At 40.0% G+C, this 20,000-nt stretch overlaps 1 protein-coding gene across 1 annotated transcript in view; it reads left to right on the forward strand.

Annotated features, from left to right (window-relative positions):
• Window positions 1-20,000, forward strand: part of LOC110165607 (interleukin-1 receptor accessory protein-like 1) — a 347,431-nt gene that overhangs the window by 67,970 nt on the left and 259,461 nt on the right. Inside the window, exon 4 of the mRNA XM_055167012.1 lies at window positions 3,007-3,157. Coding sequence (XP_055022987.1) covers window positions 3,007-3,157 — 151 coding nt within the window. The remainder of the gene's footprint in view (window positions 1-3,006; window positions 3,158-20,000) is intronic.

A 20,000-nucleotide genomic window follows, 5' to 3' on the forward strand; every position in this document is an offset into this window, starting at 1 on the left:
CTTGTTTCTATAGCCATTTTCAATAATACCAATTATAAAAACAACTCCTGAAAGTTGTTTTACTACTACTACTACTATTAGGCCACTACTGCTACAACTACTACTACTACTACTACTACTACTACTACTACTACTACTACTACTATTATTACTATCACAAATCAATTTAATTAGTGATTTACAACAATACAAATGATGAAAACGCTCTGCCAGACCACCATACTACTACTACTACTACTACTACTACTACTACTACTACTACTACTACTACTACTACTTATTATTACTATCACAAATCAATTTAATTAGTGATTTACAACAATACAAATGATGAAAACGCTCTGCCAGACCACCATACTACTACGACTACTACTACTACTACTACTACTACTACTACTACTATTAGGCCACTACTACTACTACTACTACTACTACTACTACCAATGAATTCAGTTTGTTTTTATAGCCATTTCCAGTAATACAAATTATAAAAACAACTCCTGCATACTACAAATAAATTGAATTAGTAATTTAGAGTGATACAAAATTATGAAAAAAACTCCTGCTAGACCCCCACTACTACTACTACTACTACTACTACTACTACTACTACTACTACTACTACTACTACTACTACAGCTATCAATGAATTCAGCTTGTTTCTATAGCCATTTTCAATAATACCAATTATAAAAACAACTCCTGAAAGTTGTTTTACTACTACTACTACTATTAGGCCACTACTGCTACTACTACTACTACTACTACTACTACTACTACTACTACTACTACTACTACTACTACTACTATTATTACTATCACAAATCAATTTAATTAGTGATTTACAACAATACAAATGATGAAAACGCTCTGCCAGACCACCATACTACTACTACGACTACTACTACTACCACTATTAATTATTCTCATTACAAAAGCTGTTGGCATTTGCGTCCCTCCCTCCTCCCTCCTCCCTCCTCCGCCTCCGTGTATTGAAATGCAGTCGCGGGCGTACAAAGCAGATAAGTCGTCCTCTTAATATCTGCGGAGCACTTTGAAAGCGAGACAGTTCCTTTCACTAATGACGCCATGTTTAAACTGCCGACCCTCTCGTATCCTCTGTCTCTCCAGTACACTTGAAGATAAGACTCGAGAAACGTATGTTGCCGCTAATTAGAAGTATAGAAGCCAAACTCTGCCGTCTCTTCAGTTATAAACCCATTGGTGTCTGCTCCCATTCAGGCTCATATCACTTGTTCAAAAGACGAGGAATTAAAGTAACTAAGACTATGTTCATTTCGCGTTTAAAGTCCCGATATTACGCCATTTTCTGTTCTAATGTTGTTTCCTCGTCACAAACAGACCTGGAGTTGTGTTTTGTTTTGTTTCATTCGCCCACGTTTGACACACAAACCCTGAGTTCTTCTCGCTGAAAACACTCTGCTCCACCTCGTGATGTCGTGCGGTGACACAGGAAGCGCTCCACCGTGTTTTTAAACTCCTTCACTAGAATCACTTGGACGATTTCGGACCTGGAATTGCCGATCTCTACTGAACTAAAATGTAAAATGAGCTTGAAAACTACCACTTCGTGACATCACAAGGTGGAACAGAGCATTTTAAGCTTCGGGGATGTAGACAGACTAATAATAGAGTTATTCAAAGATGTGTGAATGAAATAACACACAGCTCCAGGGTTGTTTTCGATGAGGTAACAACATTATAACACGACTTGAAGCTCACAAGAGTCAATTTTGTGTAATTTAGGATCTTTTACAAGTTGGGAGTCTTTAAATGTGCATTGTGTAACGTTTCTGGTGGAGGGTTCATCATGTACTTTTTTCCTTTGTCTGGAATGTTTCAAAATATGATATTACCGTATTTTTCGGACTATAAGGCGCACTTAAAATCCTAAAATTTTTCTACAGTGCGCCTTATGTATAAATTCTGGTTGTGCTTACTGACCTCAAACCGATTTTATGTAGTGTGCAGCGCTCAGAATGTCAAAATGTTTTAGTACGACTTTGGTAAACTACGAAGCCGCACCACTTGATGGATTGTCGGAGCATTATGGCTGCTGTAGTCAGGAGCCTCGTCGTGTCCTTCAGTCCGACAGAAGCAGATATTTGTGTGCATAATATACATATATTTGTTGTTGTTTGTTAGATTTGTAATGTAATGCGGGTACTGTGTAATTATTGCTTATATTGTACAGGAAATGAGAAGTCTATATGTGTTCTTTGTTAATTTGGGATGGTAGAGAAAAAAGGGGTGGGGTTAAATAAGTATTTACTTCCTCCCACTCCTTTTTCGGTCACAATGAAAATTCGGCGTAACATTTATTTTGTCTGTTATTATAGAATAGAAATATTTACTTTTTGTGTTATATCTATGTATTTATGTTTTTTTATTTATGTCCTATGTATTACTGTCCGAATAAACATTCATTCATTCAAGCTGAACCACATCAGTGCACAAGGAATGAGCTGTTTTTTGTTTTGTTTTTTCCCAGCACTTATAATTTATGCAAATTAGTCATATTGGTTTTAAGTTTCATTTCTGTAAAATGTAAACAAATGTGCACAAAGTTGCATTAAACACATTATTACTCAATGTATATTTGAGTCCTCGTCGTAGGAAAAAAAAAATAAACTCAAATTATCCACCCACATTCACCAAGACAGGGAGCGAAGGTCTCGGTCTCAAGTGTCGTCCGTTTGTTTCGCTTAATGCGCCTTATAGTCCAAAAAATACGGTAAACCTTTCTATGATCATGGAGGTCAACCCAGACCAAGTTACAGGTCAGATCTATGGAGAGGCGACCCCGCTCACAGTCAGAATGCCTGTTTTTCGTGGTATTTTTGAGCTATAAAACCAGCTGTAATTGAATAAACGTTAGAGCTCTTTAATGTCACACTGTGGAACATTCCAGGCAGAGCATTAATAGTCCACGTTATAGTTTTCTTGTTATTTATATGTGTTTTCCTGATGCGTTTTTCCGTGCAGGAGTGTAGACCGCAGCAGTGGAGGTCGAGCATTGAGACCAGAGACAGTCTGTACATCCGAGAGGTCAAAGAGGAGGACACCGGGAACTACACCTGCGAGCTACAACTGGGGACGTTTGTGGTGCGCAAGACCACCGAGCTGTCCGTCACCGGTAAGAGACAGACTTTTGTTTACGTGGCAGTAGAAATGCTCGTACTGTGATCTGAATTGTGAATCTGCCGGTTTTATACGAGCGCTGTACTCTGAATTTGTTTTTAAAAAAGATCACACAGGAGAATAATTTGCTTCTCCGTATTCAGGAAGGCGTGACTCGACTTCGTGTCTTCGTGTGCGATTTTGAAGCCGCTGTGCTCCTTTTGTGTGTATGTGTTGTGTCAGCGTGACTCTGAGCAGCTCTGTCAGACAATAACCGCCAAAACATCAGCAACAGACAATGAAATAAAGCGTTAGGGGCGGACACAAGGTACAAAATAATTATAACTCATCTCTCGTAAAGTTGTAAATTTAAAGTGCAGCTTCTCATCCACGTTATCCATAGAATTTGTCCTCCGCGAATAATGACCCCAGTCCACAAAACCTTTTAACGCTTTTAATCCAGTTTGAAGCGTTCTTTAAAAGTAAAAAGGCCGGAGTAGTTCCTCGTGTGTCTGTTTATATCCAAACAGCGCACGGATCGAGGTGAAGCTGCAGATTAGCGACAGTGACTCTACTTCTTTATCTTTTTTATGCTTTAAAAATCATCTATCTGAAGTATTGCTCTAGGATTGGGCGAAATTTTAATACCGTTAAATCTCCTCAGGATTTTATCGGGGTATACAGTATTATCGTGTTACCAAAATGTTTTAGTACGACTTTGGTAAACTACGAAGCTGCACCACTATACGGTCTATGTGTATGACCTGCAGACTTATAATCTCGTTTTTCAAAATAAAACCAAAAATAAGAAAATGAAAAAAAAACAGCTATTTTCTTCATTATTTGTTTCCAAAACCAAAATGAAAAAAGGGAAAACGATTTGTTTTTTCAGGTTTGGATTTTGTGTTTAAATGAATAATGGAAAAAAAAAATGGATAATGGACTTTTGCGCCACATATGGACTGAACCAGGACTAAACCATTTACAGTACTGGGCTGGTCCCGGTCTCAGTCCTCGTCTCAGTTCTGGTCTGGTCCCGGTCTCAGTCCAGGTCTGGTCCCGGTCTAGTCCCGGTCTCAGTCCTGGTCTCAGTCCATTCTCAGTTCTGGTCTCAATCCTGGTCTCAATCTTGGTCCTGGACCCGGTCTGGTCCCTGTCTACCAGGACTGAGGCCAGGACCAGACCCAGGACCAGATCGTGATTGAAATCAGGACTGAGACCGAGACCAGTCCAGGTCTGGTCCCGGTCTCAGCCCTGGTTTGGTCTCGGTCTCAGTCCTGATTTCATTCACGGTCTGGTCCCGGTCTCAGTCCTGGTCTCAGTCCCGTTCTCAGTTCCGGTCCTGTTCCTGGTCTCAATCCTGGTCTCAATCTTGGTCCTGGACCCGGTCTGGTCTCTGTCTACCAGGACTGAGGCCAGGACCAGACCCAGGACCAGATCGTGATTGAAATCAGGACTGAGACCGAGACCAGTCCAGGTCTGGTCCCGGTCTCAGCCCCGGTTTGGTCTCGGTCTCAGTCCTGATTTCAATCACGGTCTGGTCCTGGCCTCAGTCCTGGTCTCAGTCCCATTCTCAGTTCCGGTCCTGTTCCTGGTCTCAATCCTGGTCTCAATCTTGGTCCTGGACCCGGTCTAGCCCCTGTCTAAGTCCTGGTTCAGTCCGTATGCGGCGCCAAAGTCCTGCAAACAAGTTTTTCCGGTTTCTTATTTTTGCTTTTATTTTGAAAAAACAAATGAACAAATGACACACGGATTCAATTCCTGCATCACCACATGACATCACCAGGTGGAACAGAGTGTTTTATTTAGTTTGAGAGAAGAACTCGGCGTAAATGTGCAGGATTTGAGTGTTAAACGTGTGAATGAAGCAAAAAAAACACAACTCCAGGTCTGTTTGTGACGAGGAAACGACATTATAACAGATCAGAAAAGCTTCGTACTGTATTTTCCCTTTAAATAAAAATACATACGCTTCTTTTTCTTACATATCCTGCTCGAAATATCACAAATCTTGCTCCTCGCCGTTCTCCCGTAGACTCCATCGTCTTCCGCGTGTCCGACCGGAGCCCGTTTTAATTGCGCAGTGGTGGATTTCGCGGTTTCACGTCCTCAGCACTTTCTCCTCCTGAAATATTTAAGCCCAAACTGTGAAGCGTGAGACTGATGGCTTTACTTTCACGTCCGCGTCAGGGCCAAGGTTGACACAGCGGTGGATTCTCGATAAATACGAGTCCGCGCTGTCCCCCCCCGTCAGGCCTTATCTGATCGGGCTAATGTCGAGCGCAGGGCCGTTTAATTAATATGGATCAATTAAGAGACCTGAGCTACGGTTAAAAGGGCGAGTGACGGGTGAGAGTGCACATTTCACTCAAACATACTTCACATTATTATTATATTATTGTTATTATTATTATCAGCAGGTTTTACTACTTTTTTTGGTTTATTTTTTTTATTTTGGTGAAGTTCGTAGTTTTACTTTGTTGGTCAAAATGTTTGGTTTCTGATCTGAAGATTGGCGGAACAGCTCTTACAGTTTAGACCTGGTTTAGAACTAGTTTAGTCCTGATTTGGTCCTGGTTTGGTCCTGGTTTGGTCCTGGTTTGGTCCTGGTTTAAATCTGCTTTACTCCAGGTTTAGTCTTGGTTTAATCCTTGTTTAGTCCTGGTTTAATCCTTGTTTAGTCCTGGTTTTATCCTTGTTTAGTCCTGATTTAGTCCTAGTTTGGTCCTAGTTTGGTCCTGGTTTGGTCCTGGTTTAAATCTGCTTTACTCCAGGTTTAGTCTTGGTTTAATCCTTGTTTAGTCCTGGTTTTATCCTTGTTTAGTCCTGGTTTTGTACTAGTTTATTCTTGCTTTAGTCTTGGTTTAGTCCTGATTTAGTCCTAGTTTGGTCCTGGTTTGGTCCTGGTTTGGTTTAAATCTGCTTTACTCCAGGTTTAGTCTTGGTTTAATCCTTGTTTAGTCCTGGTTTTGTACTAGTTTATTCTTGCTTTAGTCTTGGTTTAGTCCTGATTTAGTCCTAGTTTAGTCCTGGTTTTGATGTGGTTTAGTCCTGGTTTATACCTGGTTTTGACCTGGTTTGGTTGTGATTTAAATCTGCTTTACTCCATGTTTAGTCTTGGTTTAGTCCTGGTTTAGTCCTGATATAGTTCTGGTTTAATCCTGGTTTAATCCTGGTTTAGTCCTTATTTAGTCCTGCTATAGTCCTGGTTTCTACCTGGTTTTGTCCTGATTTAATCCAATTTTAGTCCTGGATTAGACCTGGTTTAGTCCTGATTTAGTTCTGGTTTATTCTTGCTTTAGTCCTGGTTTAGTCCTATTTTAGTCCTGGTTTAGACCTGGTTTAGTTCTGGTTTAGACCTGGCTTTGATCTGGTGTCGTCCAGGTTTAGTCCTAGTTTAATCCTGGTTTAGTCCTGTTTAGTCCCATTTTAGTCCTGGTTTGGTCTTGGTTTGAATCTGCTTTACTCCAGGTTTAGTCTTGGTTTAGTTCTGGTTTAGTACTGGTTTAAACCTGGTTTACTCCTGGTTTTGACCTGATTTAGTTTCGGTTTAGTCCTGATTTAGTCCTAGTTTAGTCCTGGTTTAATCCCGTTTTAGTCCTGGTTTGGTTTAAAACTGCTTTACTCCATTTTTAGTCTTGTTTTAGTCCTGGTTTAGAACTGGTTTTGACCTGGTTTAGTCCTTATTTAGTCCTGGTTATGTCCTGGTTTAATCCTGGTTTAGACCTGAGTTAGTCCTGGTTTAATTCTGGTTTAGTACTGGTTTAGGCCTGGTTTAGTCATGTTTAATCCCATTTTAGTCCTGGTTTGTCTTAGTTTAGTCCTGGTTTAATACTGTTTTAGTCCTGGTTTTGACCTGGTTTACTCCTGGTTTAGTCCTATTTTAGACCTGGTTTAGTCCTTATTTAGTCCTAGTTTATATTTGGTTTCTACATGGTTTAGACCTGTTTTAGTCCTGGTTTAAATCTGCTTTAGTCTGAGTTTTGTTTAGTCCTTGTTTAGACCTGGTTTTGACCTCATTTAGTCAGGGTTTAATCCTAGTTTCTACCTGGTTTTGACCTGGTTATGTCCTGATTTAATCCTAGTTTAGACCAGGTTTAGTTCTGATTTAGTTCTGGTTTAATCCTAGTTTCTACCTGGTTTTGTCCTGGTTTAGTCCTAGTTTAGTCCTGGTTTAGACCAGGTTTAGTCCTGGTTTAGACCAGGTTTAGTTCTGATTTAGACAGGTTTAGTTCTGTTTAGTTCTGGTTTAATCCTAGTTTTACCTGGTTTTGTCCTGGTTTAGTCCTAGTTTAGTCCTGGTTTAGACCAGGTTTAGTTCTGATTTAGACCAGGTTTAGTTCTGATTTAGACCAGGTTTAGTTCTGATTTAGTTCTGGTTTAATCCTAGTTTCTACCTGGTTTTGTCCTGGTTTAGTCCTAGTTTAGTCCTGGTTTAGACCAGGTTTAGTTCTGATTTAGTTCTGGTTTAATCCTAGTTTCTACCTGGTTTTGTCCTGATTTAGTCCTAGTTTAGTCCTGGTTTTGATGTGGTTTAGTCCTGGTTTATACCTGGTTTTGACCTGGTTTGGTTGTGATTTAAATCTGCTTTACTCCATGTTTAGTCCTGGTTTAGTCCTGATATAGTTCTGGTTTAATCCTGGTTTAATCCTGGTTTAATCCTGGTTTAGTCCTGGTTTAGTCCTGCTATAGTCCTGGTTTCTACCTGGTTATGTGCCTGATTTAATCCTAGTTTAGACCTAGTTTAGTCCTGGTTTAGACCAGGTTTAGTCCTGGTTTAGACCTAGTTTAGTCCTGGTTTAGACCAGGTTTAGTTCTGGTTTAGTTCTGGTTTAGATCTGGTTTAGCTCTTATACATTTATATTTTGATAAATGAAGATGTAAATGTTCTGTGTTGTTAGATCGAGTGCTTCTGTTTTAAAATTCAGTGCTTCTTTTTGTATTTTTGCACTTTTCCTTTCAACCTTTTCCCCCTAAAACTTCCACTTAACTGATGTAATACTGTGAAAAACACCACACACGGTTGAAGGTCCAATTCCCCTCTCCTCAGATGATAATATTCCGTCTTTTGGCAGGACACTTTTAACACGTTTAAGCCCTTACAACAATCAAATTTATACATATTTTTTATTAGTTATGATAGTTTAAGCGTTGAATAATTATCCTGTACTCAAAAGTTGCTGGTTCAGAGTGTCGTCGTGTCCACGGGCAAGGCATTTCGTGTGTTACTTTAGCCCCGGCCGTGTTCATATCGAGTCAGTATAAAACTTGCAGTCACTTGAGTCTGTTTTGATAGAAATATATTGTTGGATTCTTACATAATTCTCAGTTCGTATCCAGGTACACGACAGGTAAATGGCTCTTAAACGCATCTGAATGTGAAGTTTCATTAGCACAACAATCTAAAAGCTGTTGCGTAATCTGTTCTTTCAGATGTCGGATCCAAAGTGGAGATTTTCACAGTTTTATTTAATGATTCATCAAAAGCATTACTCATACACGGCTTTATACAACATTTAACTCAGTGGGTTTCAGTGGACGCGGGGACGACGAGTGTGGGAGAAAACAACGGGGTAGACCTGGTTTAGACCTGGTTTAGACCTGGTTTAGACCTGGTTTAGACCTGAGTTTAGACCTGGTTTAGACCTGGTTTAGACCTGGTTTAGACCTGGTTTAGACCTGGTTTAGAACAAGTTTAGACCTGGTTTAGACCTGGTTTAGACCTGGTTTAGACCTGGTTTAGACCTGGTTTAGAACAAGTTTAGACCTGGTTTAGAACAAGTTTAGACCTGGTTTAGAACAAGTTTAGACCTGGTTTAGAACAAGTTTAGACCTGGTTTAGACCTGGTTTAGAACAAGTTTAGACCTGGTTTAGAACCTGGTTTAGAACAAGTTTAGACCTGGTTTAGGCCTGGTTTAGACCTGGTTTAGACCTGGTTTAGACCTGGTTTAGACCTGGTTTAGAACAAGTTTAGACCTGATTTAGAACAAGTTTAGACCTGGTTTAGAACAAGTTTAGACCTGGTTTAGAACAAGTTTAGACTTGGTTTAGACCTGGTTTAGAACAAGTTTAGACCTGGTTTAGAACAAGTTTAGTCCTGGTTTAGAACAAGTTTAGTCCTGGTTTAGACCTGGTTTAATCCTGGTTACATCCTGGTTTGGATCCATGGTTTAGACCTGGTTTAGACCTGTTTTAGTCCAGGTTTAGAACAAGTTTAGATCTGGTTTAGACCTAGTTTAGACCTGGTTTAGGACATGTTTAGACCTGGTTTGGACCAGGTTTAGACCTGGTATAGTCCTGGTTTAGAACAAGTTTAGTCCTGGTTTAGACCTTGTTTAGATCTGGTTTTGTCCTGGTTTAAACTTGGTTTAGATCTGGTTTAGTCCTTGTTTAAACCTGATTTAGACCTGGTTACATGCTGGTTTGGACCATGGTTTAGTCCTGGTTTAGATCTGTTTTAGTCCTGGTTTAGACCTGGTTTAGTCTTGGTTTGGCGCTGCTCTTATAGTATTTGTAGTGCTCAGTATGTATACATGTTTTAGATTTGTTTATGTCCTGTTAAGTCCTGGTTTAGATCTGGTTTAGTTCTGGTTACATCCTGGTTTGGACCTTGGGTTAATCCTGCTTTAGTATTAGTTTTGACCTGGTTTAGTCCTGGTTTAATGTTATTTCCTCGTCATAAACAGAGCTGCAGTTGTGTTTTGTTTCATTCACACGTGTTTTCGTGACCTTAAATCTGTCTACGTCTCCACAAAGATCAACAACATGAGAAAAGGGTGTAATCTGAGCTCTCGCCGACGCTGATGCAAACGCTGAATACGTCTGGGTGCATTTAGCTGTGGGTAAAACAATAAAGGGACTTGAGAATTATGTAAAATCGATGTTTGAGCTGTGAGTGCATCCATCATCGAGACAGAGGAGGAATATATTAGAGCTAATGACATGAGGGAGGTGACAGGTGACGCACACACACACACACACACACACACACACGAGAGCTCTACAGGGGACCCAACATTCAAATGATTTTAATTGGACAGTTGCCGGGTTTCGAATGACATCATAACATCGTTTACGTCTGTAATATTTAAAGGGCCAGTGTGACGCTGTTTCTCATTTTCCGATTGATGTTATGATGTCGTTTCCTCGTCGCAAACAAACTTAGAGTTGTGTTTTTTTTTTGTTTCATTCACACAAATCCTGTTCCACAAGTGCTCCACTGTGTTTTTAAACGCCGCACATCTTCACTAGAATCATTTGGTTAATTTCAGCTCTATAATCTATAAACTAAAGTTAAAAGGAGCTGTTAAACTACCACTCTGTGACATCACAAGCTGGTACAGAGCTTTTTGAGATGTATGTGTTAAGCAAAACACAACTCCAGGTCTGTTTTTGAGGAGGAAACAACATTATAACACGACTTAAAGCTCACGAGAGTCAATTTTGTGTAATATAGAACCTACTACTACTATTTTAATTTTTTTTTTTTTTGCACATATATAACATAACGATAAAAAACATCACACTAGATAAAAAAAAAATAAAATAAAGTAGGTGCCGGAAGAGGCAAAAAACCCAAAAGGTCTTATATTAAAGCCTCCACCTTATGAATACATAAAAAAAAAAATAATAATAAAAAATAAAAAAATAAAAATAAAAAAAATAAATAGAAAAATAAAATAATAAATAATAATAATAATAATAATAAATAATAATAATAATAATAATAATAATAATAATAATAATAATAGTAATAATACATTTACACAACTTGAATCAAAATTATAAAATACAATGAAACATCCACAATTGAAAGATTATCAAACATTATCATCAAATATCAAACACTACTATGACTACTAGTACTACTACTGCTACTACTACTACTACTACAACTAGTACTACTAAATACTGTATACTTTTGCTGTGCTATTGTACTACTACTACTACTACACTGTGTTTTGACCAGTGTAATTTTGCTTTTTATAAATACTTCGAAAAAAATACAGTATCTGACCAACAACTAACAAATACTGCTATTACTTAAATTAGAACTACTGCTGCTACTAAATACTGTATACTTTTGCTGTGCTATTTTACTACTACAGTACTACTACAAAAATATTGGAATCACAACTAACAATAGTTACTACTTACTACTTCTACTACCACTGCTATGGATAGTACTACTAAATACTGTTTACTTTTGCTGTGCTTTTATAGTACTACTACTACTACTACTACTACTACTACTACTACTACTACTACTATACTGTGCCTTTATCACTGTAATTTTCCTTTTTAAAAATACTTTGACAAAAAATATATGACCAACAACTAACAAATACTGCTACTACATACATTAGAACTACTGCTACTACAACTACTACAGCTACGACAAGTACTACTAAATACAGTGTACTTTTGCTGTGCTTTTATACTACTACTACTACTACTACTACTACTACTACTACTACTACTACTACTACTACTACTACTACCACAGCTACGGATACTACTACTAAATACAGTGTACTTTTGCTGTGCTTTTATACTGTAGTTTTTCAGTGTAATTTTGCTTTTTAAAAATACTTTGACAAAAAATATATGACCAACAACTAACAAATACTGATACTACATACATTAGAACTACTACTACTACTACTACTACTATTACTACTACTACTACTACTACTACTACTACTACTACTATTATAACTACTATACTGTGCTTTTACTAGTGTAATTTTGCTTTTAAAAATACTTTGACAAAAATATTTGAACAACAACTAAAAAATACTGTTAATACTTACTACTACTACTACTACTACTACTACTACTACTACTACTACCACAGCTACGACTACTACTAAATACAGTGTACTTTTGCTGTGCTTTTATACTGTACTTTTTTCAGTGTAATTTAGCTTTTTATAAATACTTTGACAAAAAATATATGACCAACAACTAACAAATACTGTTACTACTTACATTAAAACTACTACTACTACTACTACAATTACTACTACTACTACTACTACTACTACTACTGTTTCTTGTCTGTGTTGAATGAGAGCACAAACGTCGCGTTGTTTGTAAGTTCACGTTACATGAAGCAGGTTAATAACATTAGCTGTGCCTCATTAAGCACCGTGACAGAGCTCTGCCTCCCCCGTCTCTACTCCTCCTCCTCCATCCCCCCTTCCCTCTCTCTCTCTCTCTCTCTCTCTCTCTCTCTCTCTCTCTCTCTTTCTTTCTCTCTCTTTAATTTATTCACCGTCGTGTTTGATACGATACATCAAAACTCAACTCTGAACACAAAAGAAACAGATTTGATTTTCACTTTCTCTCTCTTTCCTTCAGACTCTTTCTCTTTCTCTCTTTTGCTCTTTTTATTCAGTTTCTCTCTCCTTCACTCTCTCTTTTCTCTTCCTCTTGCTCTTTCCCATCCCCTCTCCTTTTCTATCAAATCTCTTCTTTTTTTTCTCCTGCTCTCTTCCTCTCTGTCTCTCTCCCCCCTCTCCCTCCCTCTCATCCTTTTCTCCAAAATTCCTTCTTTCTCTCGCTCTCTCCTACTCTCTTCCTTTCTCTTTCACTCTCCTCTCTCTCCTTTTCTCCAAAATCCCTTCTCTCTCTCTCTTTCACTCTCTCTCCTCTACTGTCTTTCTCTTTGTCTCTCTCTACATCCCCTCTCTTCTTCTTTCTCTCTTTCGCTGTTACTCTCTCCTTTTCTCCAAAATCCCTTCTCTCTCTCTCTCTCTCCTACTCTCCCCTCTTTCTCTCACTCCTATTCTCCAATCATCCTTTCTTTCTTTCTCTCCTACTCTCTTCCTCCCCTCTCTCTCGCTCCTCCTTCTCCCTTTCTCTCTTCTTTCTCTCTCTCTCTCTGTCTCTCTCTCTCTCCTACTCTCTTCTTTCTCACTCTTTTTTCTCCAAAATCCCTTCTTTCTTTCTCTCTCTCTCCTACTCTCTTCCTTTCTTTCTTACCGCCCCTTTTCTCCAAAATGCCTTCTCTCTCTCTCCTCCCCTCTCCCTTCTCCCTCTCTCTCCTTTTCTCCAAAATCTCTGTCTCTCTCTCTCTCTCTCTCTGTTACTCTCTCTCCTTTTCTCCAAAATCCCTTCTTTCTCTCTCTCTCTTTCACTCTCTCTCCTCTACTGTCTTTCTCTTTGTCTCTCTCTACATCCCCTCTCTTCTTCTTTCTCTCTTTCACTGTTACTCGCTCTCTATCTCTCCTTTTCTCCAAAATCCCTTTCTCTCTCTCTCTCTCTCTCTCTCTCTCTCTCTCCTACTCTCTCCTCTTTCTCTCACTCCTATTCTCCAATCATCCTTTCTTTCTTTCTCTCCTACTCTCTTCCTCCCCTCTCTCTCTCCTCCTTCTCCCTTTCTCTCTTCTTTCTCTCTCTCTCTCTCTCTCTCTCTCTCTCCTACTCTCTTCTTTCTCACTCTCTTTTTTCTCCAAAATCCCTTCTTTCTTTCTCTCTCTCTCTCCTTCTCTCCTCTCTACTCTCTCTTCTTTTCTCACTCTCTTTTTCTCCAAAATCCCTTCTTTCTTTCTCTTCTCTCTCTCTCTCTCTCCTACTCTCTTCTTCCTTTCTTTCTTACCCGCCCTTTTCTCTCAAAATGCCTTCTCTCTCTCTCTCTCTTTCTCTCTCCTACTCTCTCCTCTCTCTCTCTCTCTCTGTCTTACTCTCCCCTCTTTCTCTCACTCCTATTCTCCAATCATCCTTTCTTTCTTTCTCTCCTACTCTCTTCCTCCCCTCTCTCTCTCCTCCTTCTCCCTTTCTCTCTTTTTCTCCAAAATCCCTTCTTTCTCTCTCTCTCTGTCTCTCTGTCTCTCCTACTCTCGTCTTTCTCACTCTTTTTTCTCCAAAATCCCTTCTTTCTCTCTCTCTCTCTCCCTTCTCCATCTCTCTCCTTTTCTCCAACATTTCTTCTTTCTCTCCTACTCTCTGTCTCTCTTTCTCACTCCCTTTTTTCTTCCAAACCCCTTCTTTCTCTCTCTCTCTCCCTCTTGGTCACTCTCTCCTCCCCTCTCCCTTTCTCTCCTTTTCTCCAAAATCCCTTCTCTCTCTCTCTCTCTGTTACTCTCTCAGTCTCTCCTTTTCTCCAAAATCCCTTCTTTCTCTCTCTCTCTTTCACTCTCTCTCCTCTACTGTCTTTCTCTTTGTCTCTCTCTACATCCCCTCTCTTCTTCTTTCTCTCTTTCGCTGTTACTCGCTCTCTATCTCTCCTTTTCTCCAAAATCCCTTCTCTCTCTCTCTCTCCTCTCTCTCCCTCTCTGTCTCTCTCTTACTCTCCCCTCTTTCTCTCACTCCTATTCTCCAATCATCCTTTCTTTCTTTCTCTCCTACTCTCTTCCTCCCTCTCTCTCTCCTTTCTCCTTTCTCTCTTTTTCTCCAAAATCCCTTCTTTCTCTCTCTCTCTCTGTCTCTCTCTCCTACTCTCGTCTTTCTCACTCTTTTTTCTCCAAAATCCCTTCTTTCTCTCTCTCTCTCTCCCTTCTCCATCTCTCTCCTTTTCTCCAACATTTCTTCTTTCTCTCCTACTCTCTATCTCTCTTTCTCACTCCCTTTTTTCTTCCAAACCCCTTCTTTCTCTCTCTCTCTCCCTCTTGGTCACTCTCTCCTCCCCTCTCCCTTTCTCTCCTTTTCTCCAAAATCTCTGTCTCTCTCTCTCTCTCTCTGTTACTCTCTCTCTCTCTCCTTTTCTCCAAAATCCCTTCTTTCTCTCTCTCTCTTTCACTCTCTCTCCTCTACTGTCTTTCTCTTTGTCTCTCTCTACATCCCCTCTCTTCTTCTTTCTCTCTTTCGCTGTTACTCGCTCTCTATCTCTCCTTTTCTCCAAAATCCCTTCTCTCTCTCTCCTCCTTCTCCCTTTCTCTCTTTTTCTCCAAAATCCCTTCTTTCCTCTCTCTCTCTCCTCTCTCTCTCTCTCTCTCTCTCTCTACTCTCTCTCTCTTCTCTCCTCTTCTACTCTCTTTCTTCTCACTCTCTTTTTTTCTCCAAAATCCCTTCTCTCTCTCTCTCTCTCTCTCTCTCCTTTCTCTTCCTCTCTGTCTCTCTCTCTTTCTTACTCTCCCTCTTTCTCTCACTCCTATTCTCCAATCATCCTTTCTTTCTTTCTCTCCTACTCTCTTCCTCCCTCTCTCTCTCTCCTCCTTCTCCTTTCTCTCTTTTTCTCCAAAATCCCTTCTTTCTTTCTCTCTCTCTCTCTCTCTCTCTCCTAACTCTCTTCTTTCTCTCACTCTCTTTTTTTCTCCAAAATCCCTTCTTTCTTTCTTACCTGCCCTTTTTCTCCAAAATGCCTTCTCTCTCTCTCTCTCTCTCTCTCCCTTCTCCATCTCTCTCCTTTTCTCCAACATTTCTTCTTTCTCTCCTACTCTCTATCTCTCTTTCTCACTCCCTTTTTTCTTCCAAACCCCTTCTTTCTCTCTCTCTCTCTCCCCCACTCTCTCCCTCTTGGTCACTCTCTCCTCCCCTCTCCCTTTCTCTCCTTTTCTCCAAAATCTCTGTCTCTCTCTCTCTCTCTGTTACTCTCTCAGTCTCTCCTTTTCTCTAAAATCCCTTCTTTCTCTCTCTCTCTGTCTCTCTCTCTCTTCTACTCTCTTCTTTCTCACTCTCTTTTTTCTCCAAAATCCCTTCTCTCTCTCTCTTTCTCTCTACTCTCTTCCTCTCTGTCTCTCTCTCTCTCTTACTCTCCCCTCTTTCTCTCACTCCTATTCTCCAATCATCCTTTCTCTCCTACTCTCTTCCTCCCTCTCTCCTCCTTCTCCCTTTCTCTCCTTTTCTCCAAAAATCCCTTCTTCCTCTCCTCTCTTTCACTCTCTCTCCTCTACTGTCTTTCTCTCTTTGTCTCTCTCTACATCCCCTCTCTCTTCTTTCTCTCTTTCGCTGTTACTCGCTCCTTTTCTCCAAAAAAAATCCCTTCTTTCTCTCTCCCTCTCTGTCTCTCTCTCTCTCTCTTACTCTCCCCTCTTTCTCTCACTCCTATTCTCCAATCATCCTTTCTTTCTTTCTCTCCTACTCTCTTCCTCCCCTCTCTCTCTCCTCCTTCTCCCTTTCTCTCTTTTTCTCCAAAATCCCTTCTTTCTTTCTCTCTCTCTCCTACTCTCTTCCTTTCTTTCTTACCGCCCCCTTTTTCTCCAAAATCCCTTCTCTCTCTCTCTCCTACTCTCTCCCTCTCTCTCTCTCTCTCTCCTACTCTCTCCTCTTTCTCTCACTCCTATTCTCCAATCATCCTTTCTTTCTTTCTCTCCTACTCTCTTCCTCCCCTCTCTCTCTCCTCCTTCTCCCTTTCTCTCTTTTTCTCCAAAATCCCTTCTTTCTCTCTCTCTCTCTCTTCTCTCTCTCTCTCCTACTCTCTTCTTTCTCACTCTCTTTTTCTCCAAAATCCCTTCTTTCTTTCTCTCTCTCTCCTACTCTCTTCCTTTCTTTCTTACCTGCCCCTTTTCTCCAAAATGCCCTTCTCTTTCTCTCTTCTCTCTCTTGTCTCTCTCTCTCTCCCTCTCTCTCTCTCTCTTACTCTCCCCTCTTTCTCTCACTCCTATTCTCCAATCATCCTTTCTTTCTTTCTCTCCTACTCTCTTCCTCCCCTCTCTCTCTCTCCTCCTTCTCCCTTTCTCTCTTTTTCTCCAAAATCCCTTCTTTCTCTCTCTCTCTCTCTCTCTCTACTCTCTTCTTTCTCACTCTTTTTTCTCCAAAATCCCTTCTTTCTTTCTCTTTCTTTCTTACCCGCCCCTTTTCTCCAAAATGCCTTCTCTCTCTCTCTTCTCCCTTCTCCATCTCTCTCCTTTTCTCCAACATTTCTTCTTTCTCTCCTACTCTCTATCTCTCTTTCTCACTCCCTTTTTTCTTCCAAACCCCTTCTTTCTCTCTCTCTCTCCTCCCCTCTCCCTTTCTCTCCTTTTCTCCAAAATCTCTGTCTCTCTCTGTTACTCTCTCAGTCTCTCCTTTACTCTAAAATCCCTTCTCTCTCTCTCTGTCTCTCTCTTCCTCTCTCCCCTCCTCTCCCTCTCTCTCTCTCGTTTTCTCCCAAATCCCTTCTTTCTCTCTTTTTTTCCGCGCGGGCGTGTGCGTGCATCCTTCATTTCTGCGGCGGCGTGCGCGCTCGGATCAAGATGGATATCCTTCTGATTAATTAAAGACATTTTTTTTCTAGACTGCTTATTTGGGCTAAAAGATTAACTGGCCTGGAGACGAGGGCGGCCATATTGGGATTGTATAGTGCAATATGCTAACAGCGCCTCTAGCAGATTTTAGACCCTTCAAATTTATGGGCCTGCAGATTAGATTGTGCAGTTTTTTGGTCTATTTTAGTCCAGACGTTTATCACCTGCACCGTCAAAAACAAGACGACATCAGTCTTTACGAGGAAGCTACGACCTTCAGAACGGAAAATAAAATAATACAAGCGGAAATAACTGTAGTAGTAGTAGTAGTAACAGTAGTAGTAATAGTAGTAGTAGTACTTTCATATTATGGTAAATGTGGCTACAGTACTTGAAAAAGGTATTAATGTTATAAATGGTTTTGTTCATATGATATTCGGAATTACTAGTAGATGTAAAAATATTAGTAGTAGTAGTAGTACTCCAGTAGTAGTAGTAGTAGTAGTAGTATTGTACTAGTTTTAAAAGTGAAAAGTAGCTGTGCAAATATAATTATCCAGCAGCCATATTCACAAGTATGTTATTTATTATTTTAGTAGTAGTAGTCGTAAAAGTATTAGGCGTAGTAGTAGTTGTAGTAGTAGTAGTTGTAGTAGTAGCAGCAGTACTATTAGCCATAGTTATGGTAGTACAGTCATTTCTGTAATTTTTGCACTAGTTGCAGAAGTAGTAGTGGAAATATAATTATTCTGTTGTCATAATAACAGTTAGTGAGGGAATAGTAGTAGTACTAGTAGTACTAGTAGTATTAGTAGTACTAGTAATAGTTGCACATAGCAGAGTGGATTAAGGTAGATGTGGCTAGAGAACAGGTAGTAAAAGTAGTTTTGTTGGTGTCATATTTGGAAATTGTAGTAGATGTATATAATTATTAACAGTAGTAGTAGCAGTAGTTAGTTGGGCAGTATTAGTATCAGAGTAGTAGTCCAGTAGCAACAGGAGTATAATGGTAGAAGTAAGTACTTCATAGTATTTGTTGATGCTAGTAATTGCAATCGTAATGGTGTGAGGTCAATTGGATCAGAAGTAGTATAGGCCTACTTATTTTATAACCTATTTGCAGTAATACACACAGTAATGCAGTAGTGAGAATGATCTTAGTTACTGAAATAGTAACTGGAGGTAGGCTTATAGTATTGAAAGCAATAGTATAGGCTTACAGATTTTATAGCCTAACTGTAATGGGCTAGTGGTAGTGGTAGTAATAGTATTAGTAGTAGTAGTAGTAGTAGCACAGGTAGATGTGGCTATTCGTCATGTAACAATCTCATGGTACGATATTTTGAGGTGATATAATTGTTGCTTTTAAATACCTTGACAAAATTTTGGCGTGAAGTATTTACATCATAATCCCAAGAATCCAAGTAAAAAAACATATCTCTTCATGTTGTCTGCGCTGAAATGAATCATGGGATATGTAGTTCCCCATGTTTATAAACCGTTGCTTCTATAAAACAAAGGATTTAAGCAAAGGAACTTGTCATTTGATATATTGTGACAGCTCACGATATTATTATTGTGAGACTTTTGATGAGACGATATCGCGATATTTCGGTTAAATGTTACATCCCTCGTGGCTACAGTACTTCCGGTAATAGAAAAAGCAGTAAAAGCAGTTTGTGGTTTGATATTTTGAAGTAGTAGTAGATGTAAAAGTATAAGTTGAAGTAGCAGAACTAGGTTATAGTAGTAATAGTATTTTGAGAGAGACTTGTTTAACAGCACGAATCAGCTGCCCTGTTATAGTTTCAGCTCAGTCGGTTCTTTGTGGACAGATTTGTTGTTCTCTATTTTGGGTTTCTGACAGAGCAGTGCTTCCAGTTAGCGTCGCCCAGGGGACATTGACGACACCAGCTGCAAAGTCGCAGTATATCGTGTCGGTATAAGCGCCGTTGCACAGTATTGCGCGCTCCGATCACATCAGAATTCACAGTTCTGTCTGTGTGTGTGTGTGTGTGTTCCTCTTGTTCTATTTCACAGGTCCAGCTGTCCTCCCCCTCCGCTCCACCATCCTGCTTTTGGTTTCTTTCAGCTCTACCTTTCCCCCACCACCGCTCTGATCGCTGTATACTGATGTGCGCCGGGCTCCCATCGGGCGCTCTGGTTTTGTACCGGAGGAAAGAGCGAAAGAGGGAGAAAGAGGGAAAGAGGGAAAGAGGGAAAGAGGGAGGGAGTGGGCGAGGAGCGAGAGAAAAATATAATCTGAAAATCAAACAAGTTCACGATGTTCTTCTGTTCGAGTGGTTACCTGGTTACAGTATTTCAGATCAGACTCTGGTTTTGGCATAGCACCAGTGTGTAGCGCTTTGGTTTAGACCTGGTTTAGACCTGGTTTAGTCCTGGTTTAGTCCTGGTTTAGTCCTGGTTTAGACCTGGTTTAGTCCTGGTTTAGACCTGGTTTAGACCTGGTTTAGACCTGGTTTAGTGTTTAGACCTGGTTTAGACCTGGTTTAGACCTGGTTTAGACCTGGTTTAGTCCTGGTTTCCTGGTTTAGACCTGGTTTAGTCCTGGTTTAGTCCTGGTTTAGACCTGGTTTAGACCTGGTTTAGTCACCTGGTTTAGACCTGGTTTTAGTCCTGGTTTAGACCTGGTTTAGACCTGGTTTAGTCCTGGTTTAGACCTGGTTTAGACCTGGTTTTAGACCTCCTGGTTTAGACCTCCCTGGTTTAGACCTGGTTTAGTCCTGGTT

This window comes from Boleophthalmus pectinirostris, unplaced genomic scaffold, assembly GCF_026225935.1.
Source record: "Boleophthalmus pectinirostris isolate CB_2022bp ecotype Guang Dong unplaced genomic scaffold, ASM2622593v1 HiC_scaffold_11, whole genome shotgun sequence".
NCBI lineage: Eukaryota > Metazoa > Chordata > Actinopteri > Gobiiformes > Gobiidae > Boleophthalmus > Boleophthalmus pectinirostris.